The sequence below is a fragment of the Nycticebus coucang genome, chromosome 4, assembly GCF_027406575.1.
Source record: "Nycticebus coucang isolate mNycCou1 chromosome 4, mNycCou1.pri, whole genome shotgun sequence".
Lineage (NCBI taxonomy): Eukaryota > Metazoa > Chordata > Mammalia > Primates > Lorisidae > Nycticebus > Nycticebus coucang.
This window is the reverse complement of record NC_069783.1, coordinates 143860351-143881710: the sequence shown is the minus strand read 5'-3', so window position 1 is coordinate 143881710 and position 21360 is coordinate 143860351. Positions and strand designations below refer to the sequence as shown.

General features: G+C 43.6%; 1 protein-coding gene across 1 annotated transcript in view; it reads right to left on the bottom strand.

Moving 5' to 3' along the window:
* The window catches only part of SGSM1 (small G protein signaling modulator 1), an 82260-nt gene extending 81106 nt beyond the window's left edge, over positions 1–1154 (bottom strand). The window contains 1 exon segment of the mRNA XM_053589265.1: positions 85–1154. Within this exon segment, the coding sequence (XP_053445240.1) occupies positions 85–421 (337 nt within the window). The 5' untranslated portion in view covers positions 422–1154.
* Positions 1155–21360: the final 20206 nt, after the last annotated feature.

Below are 21360 nucleotides of genomic sequence, written 5' to 3'. Positions count from 1 at the left end.
GCGGATCAGCCCAGGGGTGGGAGCTGGGGCCCGGGGCCGCCCTCCCGCCGCCCGCACGCCCCGCGCCCCCCTACCCGCGGGGACCGAAGCCATGGCTCCGCGCGGTGTTCCGAGTCCCGGGCGGCGGCGGCGGCGGCGGCGGCCGTAGCTCTGGCCTGGGCGCTGTGGCTGCTGCTGCGGCGGCGGCCGCGGGGCGGGGCCGAGCGCCGAGTGACGGCCGCAGGGCGCCCGACGTCAGGACTGGCTGCGCTCGCCCCACCCCTCCGGAAAGCCGCGGCACAGCCGAGCAGCCGAGGTCGCCGGTGGTAGGGTCGGTGCTGCACATCCAGTGCCTGAGTTTCCAGAGGGGGCCCCCCACTCTCCTTATCCGACGCCCCGTTTCCCACCCTCTTACAAAAAATGCGTCTTGTTTACTGACCATCTGCTATGCACTGGACTGGAGGAAATGATGGGAGACGGTGGGGCTGTCGTCGTTAACAGTCTCTGAGCCTCAGTTTTCGCCATTTTTAAAATGGGTACAATATGGTATAACATGGGTCTCAGAATGATCTGAAATTAAGTGAGATATTCACTGCAAAGCACTTAACACAGACCCAAGGGAAAATGACCAGCAACCATAAATGGTAGCTGTCACTGCTATTGTTATTATTGTTGTTGTTGTCATTCAAAGTCTTTCAAGGTGTACTGGCTGTCACTTCTTGGCCTTTTGGCTAAGATCAAGTGTAGTATCAAGATATACTGGCTCTTTATCTCAGAAGAAGCCAGGACTTAAAGTGCCTCCCTATCCCATGTGCAGGGTTACTGGGGGAGTGGGTCCTCCCAGGAGTCAGCCCCTAATATTGGCACCTGTCAGTCAAGATCTCCAGGGCTGGGCAGGCAGTCGGCTCTGTAAGACATACACTTATTTCACCAAGAGCAACCCCTACCCCACAGGTCCCTGACCGTGTCTACCCAGAATGCAACTCAGGTCAACAAATACTCATTGAGCATCTACTATGTGCCAGGTAACTGTGTGGGAAATTTCTAAGTGAGCAAGACAGACCAAAATCCCTGCCCTCCTGGAGCTTAGGAGGCAGACAGCAAAATAAATAATTAAATGATGTAGTATGTTGGAAGGTTCTGGAGAAAATCAGGCAAAGGAGACAGTAAGGACCCAGATAGGTGGAGTGTGTGTTCTGAAATACAGTGGTTGAACGAGGCCCAACTGAGCAGATGACATTTGAACAAAGTGGAAAAAGAAGACATGGTGGGGATTTCTGGAGGAAGAGCAGTTCACACCAAGGGAACAGCAAGTGCAAAGGCCCTGAGGTGCGGATGTGCCCACTGAGGGTGACAAATAGTAAGGAGGTCGGTGGATGGAGTGGCAGGAGTAAGGGGGAGGTGGGCCAGACAGGTGGTGGACCAAGATCCTGTGAGGCCGCCAAGTTTCCTATAGGGATTTGCAATGCCTTTTATCGCCCTCCCCAGTATTCAGTCTTCCCTTCAGAAGGACCTTGGGACAGCTCAGAGCAGGCCCTCTCCCTGCAGCAGTGGATCCAGGGTCCTCTTTATTACATTGGTCAGTGGCAGGAGTTTTTGGCCATAAGCCACGGAAGCCAACTTTGGCAAAATGTAATAGACTGGAAATATGTGTGTTTCTAGAATCCATGGGAACATGGAGAACTGGGAAATGAAACCGAAGCAGCTTTAGAATGCCAGACAGGGGAAGTTTGGGGAGTATTCACCTGGCAAAGACAGTGTAATTATGGTGCCACCATTCAGGTGAAAGGAACTCCATCTGTTGAAGGTTCCTGTTCCAGGGAAGGAGCATTCAATTGGCCTGACTTGAGACACACACCTGCCTTTTGGCTAGGGGAGGGGAGTCTCAGTTACAATCCCACCTCCTCACTATCTCCAGTGAGGGTGTAGTGAGCCATCCAGGAGACTGGAGAATAGGAAATTATTCCTTGGCATAAAAAGTCATATATTGAGGACCTCCTATGTGTCCAGCACTGTACAGGCTTTGAGCCTTGCTTCCATGACCTTATTGATCCCCTTCCCAGCCTATCCCTACAACCGGATAAAGAAAGCATCTGAGTTCTGGGCCAGAGAAATTCTGAGCGCAGAGCCAAAGCGATTCATCCAGTGGTTCTCCTCCTTGGCTGTATCCTTAAATTAACAGGAGTACTTTAAAAAGGTAGGGTGCCAGGCCGCCCCTGTGGCTCAGTGAGCAGAGCGCCGGCCCCATGTACCGAGGGTGGCGGGTTCAAACCCGGCCCCGGCCAAACTGCAACAAAAAAATAGCCGGGCGTTGTGGCGGGCGCCTGTAGTCCCAGCTACTCGGGAGGCTGAGGCAGGAGAATCGCCTGAGCCCAGGAGTTGGAGGTTGCTGTAAGCTGTGTGACGCCACGGCACTCTACCGAGCTCGATAAAGTGAAACTCTGTCTCTATAAAAAGGTAGGGTGCCTAAGCCTCACCCAAGGGAACAGATTTTCAAAATCCTTGCTTTTCGTTTCTCTGCCAAGCACCAAGCCTAGGAAATTGATCTGTGCTGGTCTTTCCTTGAAAACCTGGGGCTTTCCCTCCAAAATAAAGGACTTGACAGCGTTTGGCTCAATAGCCACAGGAAGATGGGCCTGGCTGAAACCAGAGATTGCCCAACTTCTGAATCTGGAGCTCGGCCCCTGCTGCAGTTGGAACATTCACCACTAGGGGCACCCTCACCTAAGAACAATGTAGGAAGAGTTGGACCCTCCATGGGGCCAGAGCAGGTAAACTTACTCAGGTCTCAAAGGCTTTTTTCCAGAGTCTGAAAATGGCTATCAGCTGACCCAGGCTACCCAGGCTACACCTCATACCTCGCCGCTGACCGATGGTGCTGCTGCTGGTAAGAGAAGCCTCTTCCTCCTGCGGTGTTCCTTTAGCGTCCTCTACTGAGGAAGCTCAGCATCGAGCTCGGCATAAATAAATAAAAAATTCCTGTATGTTAGGAGAAGCAAACGCTGAAGAATGAATTTGGAGCTCAGAGGCAATCCATTGATAACTGACACAATGCGTAATATTATGATTCATGTTAATAACATCTACAGTTTGTTGCGTATTTAATGTGTCTGACATATAAATATGAACTTTTCACATACAATCTCACTTAATTTACAGGTCAACCCAGTGATACAGGTTCCTCCCTTTGTCTGAATTTTATAGTGGAGGCTCAAAAAATTATCTTAACCAGAGACATGTAGTTAGACAGTAAGTAATAGAGGGTAGATTTAGGCCAAGGCACTCTTAACCAACTTGCTATACACGTTGTTTTGTATGCCCTATGCAATAGATGCTCTTTGTTGCTGTGGTGGTTAATTGGATGTGTCGACTTGACTGGACCACAGGGTGCCCAGACACTTGGTCAGATATTACTCTGGGTGTGTCTATGATGGTGTTTCTGGGTGAGATTAACATTTGAGTGTATTGACTGAGTACAGCCAACTGCCCTCTATGATTTGAAAGGGCCTCATTAACTGAAGACTTGAATAGAACGAAAAAGGCTGAATGAGAGGGAACTACTCTTCCTTGATTGCTTGTGCTAGGAAATTGATCTTTTCCTACATTTTGACTTGAATTAAAAACCTTGGCTCTTGGATTGCAGGTCTGCATTAGTCCTCTTGGGTCTTCAGCTTTCTGCAAATCTTGGGACTGCTCAGCCTGCATAATTGTAGGAGCAAATTCCTTATAATGCTTCTCTTTATATATATATATATGCATGTATACACGTGCATAGGTGTGTCTATATATGCACACATATACATGTTATTGGCTGTGTTTCCCTGGAGAACCATAACTAATACAGTTGTCACTTCAATATCCATTCCCCTTCTCTTCCTCATGAGAAGACTGAATTTGCCCAGATATCTCCCCTCCTCCCCTTGGCCATGTGCCTTGGAGGAGCACATCCTGGGTAGATCCTGATTGGTCTAACCCAGTCCTGGTGTTCCTGTTTCTATTGTCAGTGATTGCTTTAGACATGAGCATATGACACAGTTCTAACCAATGACACACAGCACAAGTATGTAGCTGCCTTCATGGAGTGATGCCTCTCCTATTAGAGAGACACAGAGCACACAGTGTGTCTTCTGGGCTTTGGCACTATATGTGCTGCCATCATCAGACAGCCTGAGATCATGGGCAAACACAGGGAGGTGTGTAGAGCTAGGAGAATCACGAGAAGTAGATCCAGAGAATCTCACCTGTGGATTACGTGTTATTTTGGAAAAGACATTTCCTCATTGTAAAGTCATTGAATTAGAACTTTCTCTTACTTGCAGTTGAAATCTTCCTACTGATATAATTTTTCTATGTAATATATACATCTGTTTCCATGAATATGAAAATTCATGGAAAATTTTTCCCTTAAAAAAAGAATGTTTCTATCAATAAATATAGATCTATAGCATTCCTTTTCATATCTTCAAAAGAATTTCTTCAGTATGGAAGCCTCACAGTTTGTACTGTCTTCCTCTGTTATTGTGTATTTGGGGTATTCAGTTTTTGCTATCCTGTACAATTTTGTGATTGGAGAAAACTCTTAATTTTTCCATGGGATATAATTTTGTGAGTTGGTACCAGGCTTAAAACCATAACAGGTAAGTTTAGAGTAAATGGTGATGCAGCTAAGTATTTTATTGGCAAGTTTGGGGTTCAGACACCACAAATATGGATATAAACTCCTCATTTCTTTTTTTTTAATTAATTCATAGCTGTGTACATTAATGCGATCATGGGGCACCATACACTGGTTTTATATACCATTTGACATATTTTCTCACACTGGTTAACATAGCCTTCCTGGCATTTTCTTAGTTATTGTGTTAAGACATTTATATTCTACATTTTCTAAGTTTCACATGTACCCTTGTAAGATGCACCGTAGGTGTAATCCCACCAATCACCCTCCCTCCGCCCATCCTTCCCCATTTGTTCTTTGCTTATTGATTAGTTTGAGTTCTCTGGATTCTAGTTATCAGACCTTTTTCGGAAGCATAACCTGCAAAAATCTTTTCCCGTTACGAAGGTTGTCTGTTTGCTTTACTTACTGTGCTCTTGGCTGTGCAAAAGCTTTTTAGTTTGATTAGATCCCAGTAATGTATTTTTGGTGTTGCTTCGATTGCCCAGGGGGTCCTCCTCATAAAATATTCTCCTAGGCTGATTTCTTCAAGTGTTTTCCCTGCACTCTCTTCTAGTATTTTTATAGTTTCATGTCTTAAGTTTAAATCTTATGTCCAGTAAGAATCAATTTTTGTTAATGGTGAAAAGTGGGGGTCCAGTTTCAGTCTTCTACAGGTTGCCCGCCAGTTCATCCAGCACCATTTGTTAAATAGGGAGTCTTTTCCCCCACTGAATATTTTGATTAGGGTTGTCAAAGATCAAATGATGATAAGTAGCTGGGTTCATCTCTTGGTTCTCTATTCTGTTCCATAAATGTACCTCTCTGTTTTTGTGCCAGTACCATGCTGTTTTTTTCACTATAGTGTTGCAATCCCTAAGGCCCTGGTCTCTGCCACCGCAGGAAGGAACCAGGCATGACACTGATTAGAAGTACAAGTTTGTGGGAGGCGGGCTAACCTTAAATGCAGGGTAGCCCAGAGCCCCCTCTGCAATGCTATTTATTAAGGTTATATGCAACAGACGTGGAGAGTTAAGGTGATTACACATGAGGGCTGCGTGCTAAGGATTGCCACATGCTCTCCTCACGTGATCTTTCCCCACAACCCTCATGAAGAACTACTAAGCATCAATGTTTAACACAGGCTTACTAGTGAGTGACCCATCTTATCTCATTCTGGAACACTGAGTTACTTGGGGGATTGCCCCCGAGTCACAAAATGTCTCTAGGCTTGCCAGGAGACTGTCCTGTTCTCAGAGTTTCCTTTTAATGTGATAAGAGTAAGTAACTGTCCTTTGCAAGCATGGTGTCCATTCCTCTACACTATAGATTTACAGTACAGCCTGAGGTCTGGTAATGTGATACCTCCTGATTTGTTTTTATTTCTGAGTAATGTATTTGCTATTCAAGGTTTTTTCTGATACCATATAAAATGTAGCACTATTTTTTCAAGCTCTTTAAAGTATGACAATGGTGCTTTAATAGGTATTGCATTAAATCTGTAGATTGCTTTGGGTGGTGTGGACATTTTAACAATGTTGATTCTTCCCAGCCATGAGCCTGGTATGTTTTTCCATTTGTTAACATCGTCAGCTATTTCTTTTCTCAGAGTTTCGTAGTGATCTTTGTAGAGATCTTTCACCTCCTTTGTTAGGTAAATTCCCAGATATTTCATCTTCTTTGGCATTACTGTAAAAGGAATAGTGTCCTTGACTATATTTTCAGCTTGACTATTGTTGGCATATATAAAAGCTACTGATTTGTAAGTATTGATTTTGTATCCTGAGATGCTGCTGTATTCCTTAATCACTTCTAAGAGTTTTGTAATTGCGTCCCTGGGATTTTCGAGGTATAGGATCATATCCACGAAGAGTGAGAATTTGATCTCCTCTGACCCTATTTGGACGCCCTTGATCACCATCTTTTGCCTGATTGTGACGGCTAAGACTTCCATTACTATGTTGAATAGCAGTGGAGACAGAGAAAAGAGCTTTTTATGGGATGGGATGGAGATGCCATGTGAACACATGAAGAAAAGAACTGCAGTGGGGGGTTAATTATGTGAATGTCATTTCATAGGTTACTGAGCTGTGGCAACACCTGGGTTATGGCTCTGAGGTTGTGGAAGCCCTGGAGCTGAGGAATGAAGGTGGAAGGCTCTAGGAGAATTTCAGGAAGAAGGCTGGTAGTTCCCTTTGATGGACATGCCTGTTATCCAGCACGGTGGTGAATGAAATGTTTTCACGACAATAAAATCTCCAAATCTAAAAATTAAGAACAAAAAAATTCTTTTTTTTCCTTTTTTTTTATTCTTAAATCATAGCTGTGTACATTAGTGCAATCGCCTGTACCCATTCTAAGATGCACCATAGATGTGCCCCGCCATTACCCTCCCTCCACCAAAACCTCCCCCCTCCCTTCCCCTTCCTTGGCCCATTCCCCATAGTCTTGTGCTATAGTTGGGTTATAGTCTTCATGTGAAAGCTATAATTTAGCTTCATAGTAGGGCTGAGTACATTGGATACTTTCTTCCATTCTTGAGATACTTTGCTAAGAAGATTATGTTCCAGCTCCATCCATGTAAACATGAAAGAGGTAAAGTCTCCATCTTTCTTTAAGGCTGCATAGTATTCCATGGTAGACATGTACCACAATTTGCTAGTCCATTCGTGGGTCGATGGGCACTTGGGCTTCTTCCATGACTTAGTAATTATGAATTGGGCTGCAATAAACATTCTGGTACAGATGTCTTTGTTGTATTGTGACTTTTGGTCTTCTGGGTATATCCCTAGTAGAGGAATTGTAGGATTGAATGGCAGGTCTATTTTTAGATCCCTAAGTGTTTTCCAAAGATCTTTCCAAAAGGAATGTATTAATTTGCATTCCCATCAGCAGTGTAGAAGTATTCCCTTTTCTCCACATCCACACCAACATCTCTGGTCTTGGGATTTTGTGATACGGGCTAATCTTACTGGAGTTCGATGATAACTCAAAGTAGTTTTGATTTGCATTTCTCTGATTAAGGATGATGAGCATTTTTTCATATGTCTGTAGGCTGTGCGCCTGTCTTCTTTAGAGAAGTTTCTCTTAAAGTCCCTTGCCCAGCCTGAAATGGAATCACTTGTTCTTTTCTTGTTAATACATTTGAGTTCTCTGTGGATTCTGGTTATTAAACCTTTGTCAGAGACATAACCTGCAAATATCTTCTCTCATTCTCAGGGCTGTCTGCTTGCTCTAGTTACTGTGTTCTTGGCTGTGCAGAAGCTTTTTAGTTTGATCAGGTCCCAGTACTGTATTTTTGAAGCTGCTTCAATTGCCCAGGGGGTCCTCCTCATAAAATACTTGCCCAGACCGATTTCTTCAAGAGTTTTCCCTAAAATTTCTTCTAGTATTTTTATAGCTTCATGTCTTAAGTTTAAATCTTTAATCCAGTGAGAGTCTATTTTAGTTAATGGTGAAAGGTGTGGGTCCAATTTCAGTCTTCTACAGGTCACTAGCCAGTACACCCAGCACCATTTGTTAAATAGGGAGTCTTTTCCCCACTGAATGTTTTAATTGGCTTGCCAAAGATCAAATAATGGTAAGTAGCTGGGTTCATCTCTTGGTTCTCTGTTCTGTTCCATACATCTATCTGTCCGTTTTTGTGCCAGTACCATACTGTTTTGATCAGTATTGATTTATAGTATAGTCTGAAGTCTGGTAGCGTGACTCTGCCTGCTTTGTTTTTATTTCTGAGTAATATCTTGGCTATTCGAGGTTTTTCCTGATTCCATATAAAACGAAGTATTATTTTTTCAAGATCTTTAAAGTACGACAGTGGAGCTTTAATAGGGATTGCATTAAAATTGTATATTGCTTTGGGTAGTATGAACATTTTTACAATGCCGATTCTTCCCAGCCGTGAGCATGGTTTTTCCATTTGTTAACATTTTCAGCTATTTCTTTTCTTAGAGTTTCATAGTTCTATTTATAGAGATCTTTCTCGTCCTTTGTTAGATAAACTCCACTCGTTAAAGTTTTAATAGGTTCTTTTGGTAGGGGACTAGAAGCATGAGAAAATTGAAGAGTAAGAAGGGAAAAAAGATTTAAGAAAGAAAAAAGAGAAAGAAGAAGTGGTGAGTAAAAGGAAATATTGACAAAAAGAAATAAAAGAAAGCACTGAAAGAAAGAAACAGGAGTAATATAGTTGTATAGTAGTGTACTATGACACAACCTTGAAGACCCCAACCTCTGGGGGTGCTGGGTTGGGTGATTCCCTTGAGGTCAACAGCTCTTTGCCAGCCGGATCAAAAACAGTACCCCACCTCCACCTGGTAAAGTGAAAAGCCAAAAATACTGTAAATAAAACCAAAACAAACAAGTAAGAACCCTAATGGGGTAACATTGGAGGAAAAAAAACCAACAACAAATAATAGGGGCAGAAACACTGGCAAAAATGAAATTCTAATTGTTAAAGAAGGCAAAAATGGAAGATTGTATTTAAACTAGGATAGTGAAAAAAAAAGAAAGAATATATATTAAAAAAAAAAAAAAACAAGAAAAACACCAGGGAAAAATGTTGGAATTAAGAAAACAAACAAACAAACAAAAAAAGAAAAACCCCAACCCCCCCCCCAAAAAAAACCCAAATAACCAAATACTATATATATCTTACTGAATATTGTCCGGGCAACAGGCGATCTTCTGAGTTATAAGATGTTAATCACAATGTTGATACAGCTGTACAAGATGGAGACTGGAGGTCTCTGCTGACCTCTCAGACCCTGCAGGCTTGGGAGCCCAAAAATGTCCTCAGCCCACTTAAAAGACACTCCAAACTATGAACCTTGGCCAAGCAGAAGCTTTCCAGGGAAAGCACTTATCCCTGGGATCTCTCCCAGTGTGGCTGCCTGCTTATCCAGTGCACCACGTCCAGACTCCCACTATGCCCTGAGAGCCAAGGCTATTAATCTGCCACACTTGGAACTCCACACTTCCCCAGTGTCTCAGTGCCCTCCTTTGGACAGCTCAGTCACTAGATTGCTCGCCCAAGTTCTCCTGGCTGATCTCCGCGCTGCAACACACAGGGGCAGCTCTCCCACAGCAGCTGTGCAGGCAGTCCAAAGCTGAACAATATTAGCTTCCTTCCGGCTCAGTGTCTCAGACCTGGGCCCCAGACAAGGCCCAAAGTCGTCTTCACACATGGCCCAAGATCTGCCAAGGCAGTTTAATTGAGTGCCCAAGTCCAACAAAACCCAAACAGCCCACAGGTAAGGCTTTTCCTGCGTGCAGTCTCGCTGTTGCTATGGGTGCAGCTGTAGGCAGCCTCTGATTGAACAAACGCACCTACCACTTGCCAGATTTTCCACTGCTTCTGTCCTCCTCATTGGGTCCAGAAGTCTCTCACTGGCTTCCTGTGTCACCAGAAGGAAGCCTCTGGGCAAAACTCACCAGCCAGAGATGCCTGGAGTCTTCTCTCGCCACTCTCACTGTGCCCGGCTGCACAGAAGCTGTTACTTGACTGCCATCTCTTTTCCCTCCTCAAGTCCTGTTTTCTTTTAACTAGCAACTGGCATGCTGTCTCAACAGCCACCAGGTCTGTCAGAGCACAGCAGTGAGGATGCCACAAGAGAAAAAAGAAGAGAGGAAGAAACAGCTGAGCAGGGTCACATGTGAAAACAGTGCACTCCGTGGATTAAGAGGTATCCCTGTTAGTGCAGACGAGCTGCACTAAGCTGTGGTTTGGGAAAGTCTTCTTTTTAGTTCTTGATGGTTCTAGCACTCTGGGAGACTAGGTGGGAGGATTGCTTAAGGTCAGGAGTTCAAGAACAGCTGGAGCAAAATCAAGACCCTGTCTCTACAAAAATAAGAAAAATTGGCCAGGAATGGTTGAGGGCAAGATTTGAGAGTAGGCTGGACATCAAGCAAGGTCCCAGCTCTATAAAAAGTGTAAAGAAATTAGTTGGTCACAGTGGTGAGTGCCTGTAGTACCAGGTACTCAGGAAGCTGAGGCAGGAGAATCACTTGGGCCTAGGAGTTTGGGACCGCAGTTGGCTATGATTTAGTCAGTGCACGCCAGCCTGGTAGTGGAGTTATGCTCTGCCTCTAAAAAAATGAAACCATGAGGAGACTTTTTTGAAGGTTAAAAAAATCGTTTTATATAAATTGTGATATAAGGAAATAGATTATGAAAATACTTTTTATTTTTGATAGGGTTACAGCAAATAACAAAGAGAGAAACAGAAACAAAACCCAGGACCTTGAAGGACCAAATGATTATCTTGGAACAGTGTGGGTTTAAAATTTTTTTCATTTTTTGTTTTTGTTTATTGCCAAACTTCTAAAACGTGGATCTTCACAATCATGGAGAAAAAGCCCATTTGAAGGTGTCACTGTGGTCTAGTGAAGGTGATTTTTAAAAAGGACAAATTAGGTTTCCTCAGTTGCCCAAATCAAAATATGAGGTGGTTTTACTTTGTGAGCAAAAAGTATTTGAAACCAACTCCACTCATTGCATAAACAGTAATAAGGAGACCAAACATTTTGTTTTAAAAGTTAATTTCCAAATTTCAAATCTTCTCATATACCAGCAATTCAACCTGTGGGTCGCAACAACCCCTTTGTAACAGTGAAAATACATCCTGCATATCAGATCTTTACATTATGATTCATAGCAGTAGCAAAATTACAGTTATGAAGTAGCAATGAAAATAATTTTATGGTTGGGGGTTCAGCACAACATGAGGAACTGTATTAAAGGGTTGTGGCATAAGGAGGCATCAGGAAGCTTGAGAACCACTGTCATATACAGACATGATATTCAAGAGCTAATCTAGAAGAAGGGGTGTCTGTGTATGTTAATAAAAATACAACAGCTTCGGGATAATTTGCTCTATTTTGCACATAGTACTTCTATGCCTCTTCAGCAAAAACTCATTTATGGCAGATTTCAATGAGGCTGTGATTGAATTAGAGAGGTAAGGTGATAATACGGTAGGAGGGACCGTCTGTGTAAAAGCCCCTGGCAGGTGGATCTCCACAGCTGAGCTACCTTCAGAAGCAGCTGGAGGACAGAGAAGACTCTCATGGAAATGAGGCCAATCATTTCTTTTTTTATATCTCAACTTCGTATGAGAGGTAAATGTAAAAGAGTGAGGTTTCAAGACTGGAGTAATTGATGTGGCAAGTGCTGACTGAGGCCAAGTCAGTGCCAGGCACAGTGTGTGCACGTAGGGCCATCAGGCCCTCTACTCCAGAGCCGTAGGCAGGACTAGATACTTCATGTCAATGATCAGGTGCAGAATAGTCTCAGGGGGACTTCACTTCCTTGAAGCCAAGGATGCTGAAGTTCAAAGTGAGGCTCTGTCCTACCCAGCCCTCCCCATGAAGTCCCCAGAAAACGCAAAGTACAAAAGGCTCTCCATTAAATATAGGAGTTAGCTGATTCCTGGCACCTAACACTCTCCAAGCAACACTAGTTCTCTGCCCTGAGTATAGATTAGAACCACCTGGATATTTGGAAGGAACTATAATATTTAGGCCCTGCCCTATATCTGTGCTGTCCAAAATGATAGCCACTGTGGCTATTTAGCACTTCAAATGTGGCTATAGCCAGGTAGGAAAATGATAACATTTTTAATGCATTGGGTCAAATAAAACATTAAAATTAGTTCATTGGTTTCTCTTTATGTTTGATAATATGGCTACTAGGAACTAAAATTACACTTGTGGTGGCATCATGTCTCTGTAATGGGAGCACTGCCCTATGGCTTTCCAGGCCTGGTGTTTGTTAGATGACCCTGGCTCTTTTGAAAATGAAGATTCTGATTCCACAGCACTGGGCTGGCCTGAGCATCTGGGTTTCTGACCCAGGTACCCAGGTGGTGCTGCTGTAGCTGCTTCCTGAATACCTGCTGGGTAGCAAGACCTACACCAGCTGCATCTGGGGTTCTCTCTGGCTGCAGGGCCCTGAACATGTAAAGGCGCCTGGGTGGATTTTAACCCAGAGTCCATCCTGAGAATCAAGCAAAGGCTGGTAAAAGTGCATGACTGTTGATCCTGTAGACTGAGGTTGGTTGTAGATTCTGGCCCTGAACACCCTATCGTGTGCCAGGCTCTAAAGTATATAAGTGCCTGATTCAATGTCACAACTGAACTCTACCCCATACTTATGACCTGATTTTCAAAAGGTACACAGTGAATTGCTTGAATGCAACTGTATCACCATTGTGCTAAATGTAGGGAGACAGGCCCCACCTGCCAGAGTCCTGGATCCAGACTCCGATGAATGTGCCAAGTCCTCCTGCTCCGTCTTTTCCCAGTGTCTACTATAGGATGCCTCATGGAATCAATGGTGGCTGTGCTGGGTTTGCTTATGATGAGATATACTTTAGCTTATGTGGTAGTACAAAGAATCAGTCATGAGGAAAACAAAATACTATACTTTCTAAGTGAGCACACTTTCATTTGGGGTCCCAAAACATGTCCCAAACATTTTTGGTCCTTTGCAAGGCTTGTATGGGCCAGGACAGACTCAGAACCTTCCAAGGTGCTAATTGAAAAGGAATCCTGGGGAAATAATTGGTACTTGGTCCAAAGGGTTTGTTTCTGTGGTTACCATTGCATCCATCCACTTGGCCTCATCAGAACAAGCAGCTCTGTGCTGTAATCCCAATAACTAAGAATTACTGGAAATGTTGGCAACCCAAAAAGTCACTGGTTCCCAAGTTCCCCTCAACTCTAAACAGTACTACGTGTAAGTTCTGGATCTCAGTGCTGCCAAAATCCAAAGATATCTCAACTCATGCCCAAGGGAATCTCTTCGTCTATCTGGACTTGTGCAATGGTAGCCCAGCTCATCTCAGAACTCTTCATTTTGTTATCACACTAGTAAAAGGAAGCTTTGCGTGCAATTGTCTAGCCAGCAGGATGAGATGGAAATGCAAGGAAACAAGTGTTAAATTTCTATATTATTCTGCAATAAAGAAAATTTAGTTTTCTTCAAAGTACGTATGGAATGTTTATATTTTGATAGGATGTATATCTGAGCCATCATATATATTAAATTGGAAAGCAAACAATGTCCATAGTACCTGACCTATGGATCTTACATGTTACAGAAAAAAAAAAAAAAAAACTTTAGATAATGTCATTTGCTATAAACAGAAAGCCTTGCTATAAAGGAGACAAATGTACAAAATCTTTCTGGTAGGATAATGGCCCTAGTCAGGAGTTCAGGAAAGATTCACTAGGAAGATTTCTGATTTAGGACGAAAGAATTAATGAAGTGGACATGAATGAGATGCTGGAGCCTTTGCAAAATGAAGAGTTCATCTTCAGTCTGCCCGTTTGCTGAGCCACTCATTTTTCTTCCACAGCAGATAGGACCTTGGATGTTGACAAAGCTAATGAGGTCCTCATCATTTCTGATGACCTTTGGAGTGACCACTATGGGTTTATCAAAGAGGATCTGAAAGGCTACGCTGAGAAATTCAGCTTCCGAATTTGTGTCCTGGGCTCCCCTAGGTTCACTCTGTCAGCCATTATGAGGATGCGGATCTGGGAGTTTGCAAAGAATCTGCTTCCCAGTGAGGACAGATCCAACTGGCTTTAGAACTTGGATTCTGGACACTGAGGTCGATAAAGGGAATTCAGCCAGCACTGTGCCTCCACCTGCACTGTGGGTGAATCCCTGGTTACACAGAGTAGGGATTTTGCTGGATATGGGCATCACAAATATGACCTTTTGTCACCTTAGTAATGGACCCACGTCTTCACATTGAACAACATCTCTCCAAGCATCTTATTTCTCTAGCATAGCCCACAATGGGCCAGTTAAACCAAGAACACCAAAAACTATTATTGGAAATTACTTTTTATTCATGTTTATGACCTTTTCCACTTAGTACACATTTTCTTCAAAGTAACCACAGACAATTATGGAGCACTTTATAAATCACAAGCATAAATAAATAAGAAATTAAATTATATTATAAATATTAACTAAAATCATATTCATACTCTTTTGGTCTCAGGCTTATATTTCTTTTACTGTTAATATGTTTTAAGCTCCCAGATTTTTATTTTATAATAATAATAACAATAATTTTTTGGAGACGGAGTCTCATTGTATCACCTTGGGTAGAGTGCTGTGGTGTCATAGCTTATAGCAACTTCAACTTTCGGACTCAAGTGATCCTCTTGCCTCAGCTTCCAGAGTAGCTTGGACTATAGGCTTCTACCACCATGGCTAGCTAGTTAGTTTTTCTATTTTTAGTAAAGAGGGTTCTTGCTCTTGCTCAGTCAGTTCTCAAACTCACAAGCTCAAACAGTCCACCCACCTCAGCCTCCCAAAGTGCTAGGATTATAGGTGTGAGCCAGTGTGCCTGACCCCAGATCAATTTTTAAATAGTTTTCTATTTATTTCTGTAAGATAAACTTAATTTGTTTGGGAAGTTATGAATTAAACTAACATTAGGATATCAGATTATGTAATTTTCTAAGTTACAGGGAAACAGTAACTTTTATTTATAGCAAGAAGGTATGAATGCATAAACAGTAGAGACATGGATCAATCCCAGTATAATATCCACAATTAAAAAGACAACACCCTGCATGAAATATCTTGGGCTACATACAACTTCGTAAAGGACCCAACGTTGTTGCCCCAAACGGCCTCCTCCAACCATCTGCCGACGCAATAAAACTATTTATCAAAGAACCCCTACAACCCCTAACATCCTCAACCCTACTATATGTAATTGCCCCAACCCTAGCTTTATCCATTGCCCTTATCATATGAACCCCACTACCAATCCCATACCCCCGATCAACATTAACCTGGGGGTACTATTTATCCTAGCCACATCCAGCCTAGCTGTATACTCAAACCTGTGATCGGGATGAGCATCAAACTCAAAAAATACACACTAATTGGAGCACGACGAGCAGTAGCACAAACTATCTCATATGAAGTAACCCTGGCCGTCATCCTACAATCCATCCTCCTAATAAGTGGAACATTTACACTATCAACCCTGATCCTAACTCAAGAACACTCATGACTCCTACTTCCATCGTGATAAATGCAGCAGTAGCACATGTGGGTGTGTGGAGGGTGACAGAGGCTGGGTGGGTGTCAGGAGGGTGGTGGGACTTGGTAGGCTGCAAAATGGGCTAAAGCCCAGTGACAGATGGACTCCATTCTTTAATCCTATGTAGCATGTATTTTACTATTTCATCTTTGGAGAGTGATTATTTCTTATTGCTTTCATATACCTTTACCTGGAGAGCCAAAGACTTGTTCTCGCTGCTCTTCTCTTCCTTCCTTGGTCCATGAAGGAGGGTGGGGCAGAAGAAGCTTCCTCCATGCTTGTCAAACAGCCACATCCATCTACTCTATTTTTTTTTTATTAAATCATAGTTGTGTACATTATTGCGATCATGGGGCACCATATACTGGTTTTATAGACTGTTTGACACATTTTCATCACACTGGTTAACATAGCCTTCCTGGCATTTTCTTAGTTATTGTTTTAAGACAATTTCATTCTACCTTTACTAAATTTCACATATACCCTTGTAAGATGCACCGCAGGTGTAATCCCACCAGTCGTCCTCCCTCCACCCACCTCCCCCCTCCCTCCCCTCCCTTTCCCCCATTCTTAGGTTATAACTGGGTTATAGCTTTCATGTGAAAGCCATAAATTAGTTTCATAGTAGGGCTCAGTACATTGGATACTTTCTCTTCCATTCTTTTTTTTTTTTTGCTTTTTTTGTATATGCAAGTAGTTTTAATATAGTCCACAAGTTCTTTGATTCTTCTTTCTCCGAAAGGTGAAGTCTAAATTCCCTCCCCTTGAATGTGGGCTGCATTTAGTGACTGACCTCTATTCATGTTATGTGGCAGAGGTCTTCTGAGGCTAGGTCATGAAAAGGTTAACTTCTGCCTGGCTCTGTCTCTGTCTCTTAGACCACTCACTCTGGAGGAGGCCCACCATCAAGTCATGAGAACCTTCAATCAAATAGCGTGTGCACAGGCCCGTTGGGGGAGGAACTGAAGCCTCCGAGAACTCACCAGTGTGTGAGTGAGTGAACTACCTAAAGACGGATCCTCCAGCAAAATTCCATTTTCTTCAAGGATTTTCCCTAGGCCATGTAACCTTCTTTCTTCCGAACCGCTACATTTCTTTTCAGTATTATTTTTGCTCTAATCATATATTGCCTCATTTATTCATCTGTTATAAAATTTCTCATTTCTCTGACAGCTTTCATAGGAATCAGTGAGGATTTTCATTCATTTAGTAGCTGTTGACCTTGTGTCCCCCTCTCTCTCTCAGGTCTCACTGAAGAGCTGGGCAAAGTAGAATCTCACTTTGGGGAGTTTTAATTTAGAAGTACAGTAGGGGGTGCGCCAGCCCCATATACCGAGGGTGGTGAGTTTGAACCCGGCCCCAGCCAAACTGCAACAAAAAAATAGCCGGGCATTGTGGCGGGTGCCTATAGTCCCAGCTACTCAGGAGGCTGAGGCAAGAGAATCGCGTAAGCCCAAGACCTGGAGTATGCTGTGAGCTGTGATGCCATGGTACTCTACCAAGGGTGACAAAATGAGACTCTATCTCTAAAACAAAAAATAGAAGTACAGTACGGTAGCATTTGAGATTAACAAGTATTGTACAAAGTTGAGATGGTGTTTTACATAAGTCTCACTTTGTGTACCAAATTGGAAATAACGTAATTATGACAAAATAGGAACCTGGATTTGCCTGGAATCCTGGCCCAGAGTCTGGGAGGCCCAGCAGTACAAGATCTCTAGTCTTGGTTTACTGTTAGCTTCCTGTTTATGTCCAACACTCATAACACCACACCCCCTTGCAGAGTTTGAGCTGGCATGTGGCGTTTTGGTCCTTGTGACTTAACAGTGTAACTAAAGAGCTTCGTATTATGCTGGCCCAAGCTGGTGCCTAATAAACCGTAGCAGCCATCACCCCCAGTATTATTGTCATTGTTGACTCTTCACTGGCAAGCACGGGTTCTACTTCTCTATCTCTCTAGACCAGGCGTCCTCAAACTGCAGCCCGCGGGCCACAAGAAGCGGTGTGATTGTATTTGTCCCCGTTTTCTTTTTGTACTTCAAAATAAGATATGTGCAGTGTGCATAGGAATTTGTTCAGTTTTTTTTTTTTTTTTGTTTAAACTATAGTCTGTCCCTCCAACCGTCTGAGGGAAAGTGAATTGGCCCCCTGTTTAAAAAGTTTGAGGATGCCTGCCCTAGACCCTACAGCACAGAAGAGTAATGGTTAAGAGGCTTGGGTTAAAATCCTAATGGGTAGTTTTGGATGTGTGGCCTTGGGCACGTGGGCAGGTTACCTACTTTCTTGGAGCCATTTTTTATCTATCAATGTTGATGGTCCCATGGATTGTTGGGCTAAATGACCTAAGGCTGTAAAATGCCTAACCCAGGGCTTGCCACCAAGTAAGCAAATCATAAACGGTTGCTGCTCCTTCTGCTTCCTGTAATTATTACTATTTAGTCTTGTGCTTTAAACTTAGTAAACTTTTTTTTGTTGTTGAGATAGGGTCTCACTCTTATCACCCAGGCTGGAGTGCAGTGGTGTGATCATAGCTCACAGCAACCTCAAACTCTTGGGCTCAGGGGATCGTCTTGCCTCAGCCTCCCAAGTGGCTGGGACTACAGGCACCCTACACAATGCCTGGCTAGTTTTTTCTATGTTTTAGCAGGGTCTCTACTAAAGGGTCTCTTTCTCAGGCTGGTCTTGAACTCCCGAGCTCAAGACACTCTCCTACCTCACCCTCCCAGAGTACAAGGACTGCAGGTGCGCAGCCTATAATTTTAAAAATATTTTGTAGAGACAGGGTCTCACTGTGAATTCTTGGCCTCAAGCCATCCTCCAACCTTGACCTCTCAAAGGATTGGAATTATAGGTGTGAGCCACCATGCCTGGCCTTCAGTAAGTGTTTGATGGCTCACCAAAGTCAACACACAGAGAAAGACACTTGTTTTTCATTCTTGGTAAGGAACTTTTGGAGGTCACTAGGGCAAGCATCAAGAGAACAAGTACGGCCAGGTGTGGTGGCTCATGCCTATAATTCTAGCACTCTGGGAGGCCAAGGCTGGTTGACTGCTTGAGCTCAGGAGTTCAATACCAGCCTGAGCAAGAGTGAGACTCCATCTCTACTAAAAATAGAAAAAGAGTGAGAGAGAACAGATGTCTCTCTTGTCCAGCGTTGGTGAACGGATTGGCCAGGTGGGGAGCTGAGGGGTGTTCAATTTGCCCAAAGCCCTCTCCAGCACACACACTGGGCTGCTCCTCAGCGGTGTGACTTCTCCAGGGGTTGGTGTGTTGTCCTGTGGTACACACTGCTCTTCATCTCTTACGATTGCACTGCCAACATTCATTTGTGGTCAGTTAAGTACACTGCCAATTCTTGTTCATTCAGATTTTCTTTTACTCACTAATGTGTTTAAGTCTCACCAACTTATTATGAAGTGATTTATTAATGACTTTTTAAAGATGGAGTAGAAGAACCCTTGCATCTTCTGCAAAATGGCACTCTGTTATTACTTGGAACAATGCAGCCATGATCTGCCTTGGGTGAGGCAGAAAGTGGGTAGATTTGGCGCAGGGTGATGCTGGGCGTGCAGAGGGGTCAGGAGACGCTAGGACAGAACATGTGAATGGAGTAACAGCCCCAACAACACATAAACACTCAAGGAGGGCAGTCTTGGGAAATTACTGCTCTCACACATTCTTCTGTACCTTACCCTTCCAGCACCTTCCCAGTAGCTATCCAAGGGTTGAGATTTCTAAAAAGAAAAAACCAACAAAAAAATTTTTTTGAATTTTCCACCAGCTTTAAAGGGTAAAGGACACACATTCACGCATGAATTTGGGAGCCTGGGAGAAAAGACAGGACTTGACGCAACAGTTCAGGTCGGCTTAGTGATCCAAACATTTCTGGCAACCCCACCCACCCTCTGAGAGGTGGCAGCAGGTGGAAGGTCCCCTCAGGGCAAGAGGTCAAGTATGTTGTAAACGACTGGTTCTTAATGGACCAGGGGAGAGAGCCCCAGAACAACTGTATTTGATTTAAAAATGGGCTCCCTCTCTCCAGGATGATGTATTTTCAGCTTCCCGGAGACTGACTAGACTGGGAAATGAGGTGGGGGAGCCCCCGTGCGTCCTCTGCCCAAAATGCCACTTGTGGAGGTGTTGGCCAGCTTGACAGTCTCTGGCTTCAGTCCCGCTTTTCTTTTCTCTGGCCCTTGTTTTGCGTGTATAAATATTTAACTATTAACGTTTAAGTTTCTTACCAGCTGGCTGGAATTGACAATAGATTGTATACATTTTTTGTGTGTGAAAAATAAGTATCTTACAAGCAATGCGGAGATGCCAACATTAGAAAATACAGTTTGCAGGCAGCCTTAGGCACGCTGGATCACTCTTAGTCCTCCCCCTCTGGCGCGGTCTCACTTTCCTCACCACCTTCAGCAGCCGAATCCACAGGTGTTGCTGTTGATATGGGCTCCCTGGAATAGGAAGACAATGGCAAGGCTTTTACTCTTAAAAGGAGCAATTAACTGGGTTATAGCTTTCATGTGAAAGGGGAGGGGGGGAGGGACGGGGAAGGAGGGGGATTAATGGGATTACAGCTGTGGTGCATCTTACAAGGGTATATGTGAATCCTAGTAAATGTGGAATGTAAAGGTCTTAGCAAAATAACTAAGAAAATGCTACAAAAGCTATGTTAACTAATGTGATGAAAATGTGTCAAACGATCTATGAACCAAGTGTATGGTGCCCCACGATCATACTAATGTACACAGCTATGGTTTAATAAAAATAAATTAAAAAAAGGAGCAATTAAACTTCTCATTATCCCCTCATTTTAGATAAGATTTTTTGTTGAGATGGAGTCTGGCCTGGCTAGATGTTGTGAGCAGCTCATAGTAACCTCAAACTAAGGGGTCCAAATGATTCTTCTGCCTCAGCCTCCCAAGTAGCTTGGACTACAGGCACGTGCCACAACACTCGGTTAATTTTTCTATTTTTAGTAGAGCTCCGGATGGCTTTGAACTCTGAGCTCAAGCAATCGTCCTGCCTCAACTTCCCAGAGGGCTAGGATTACAGGCGTGAGCCACCATGCCCAGCCACTGTAGATGAGATTTTAAATTGTTCCCAGTCATTTACCCTGCATCCTTCTTGTAAATCTCTTCCTCATCAGAAGACTCCTTGTCGTGAAGCTTCTGGGCCATGTTTTTCTTGCGTGTGGCATTGAGAGGTCTGTACATATCCCTCAGCCAAAGTGGACTCCTTAACCAGAAAAAGCCCTCCTAGAAAAGAGAAAGGCAGGTATTAATTCTGCATTTCTCCTGTTTTCTCTGGCCACAGCACTGAATCTTCCTCAAATTTACCTGGCTTTCACTCTGCGATGAGCATCTCCTATGCAGAAAGTCAAAAAAGCCCCTTGGGAAAAAACACACACATGAGACAATTAGTGATTCCTGCCATTTCCCAGGTCTCCCACGATGTACACCTCTCGTTTTATTGGGACTAAATCTGTGGTATGGTCCATAATCACAGTGGGCAACATCATTATGGACCTGGAATCCTGAAAATCATTTCATGGAGAGACTTCCAGAAACTCTCCACGTCTGTTTAAGAGGGCCCCGTAATGTCACTGGGGGGACCTTTGTGCAAGGCTTGGTGGGAGGTACAGGGAGG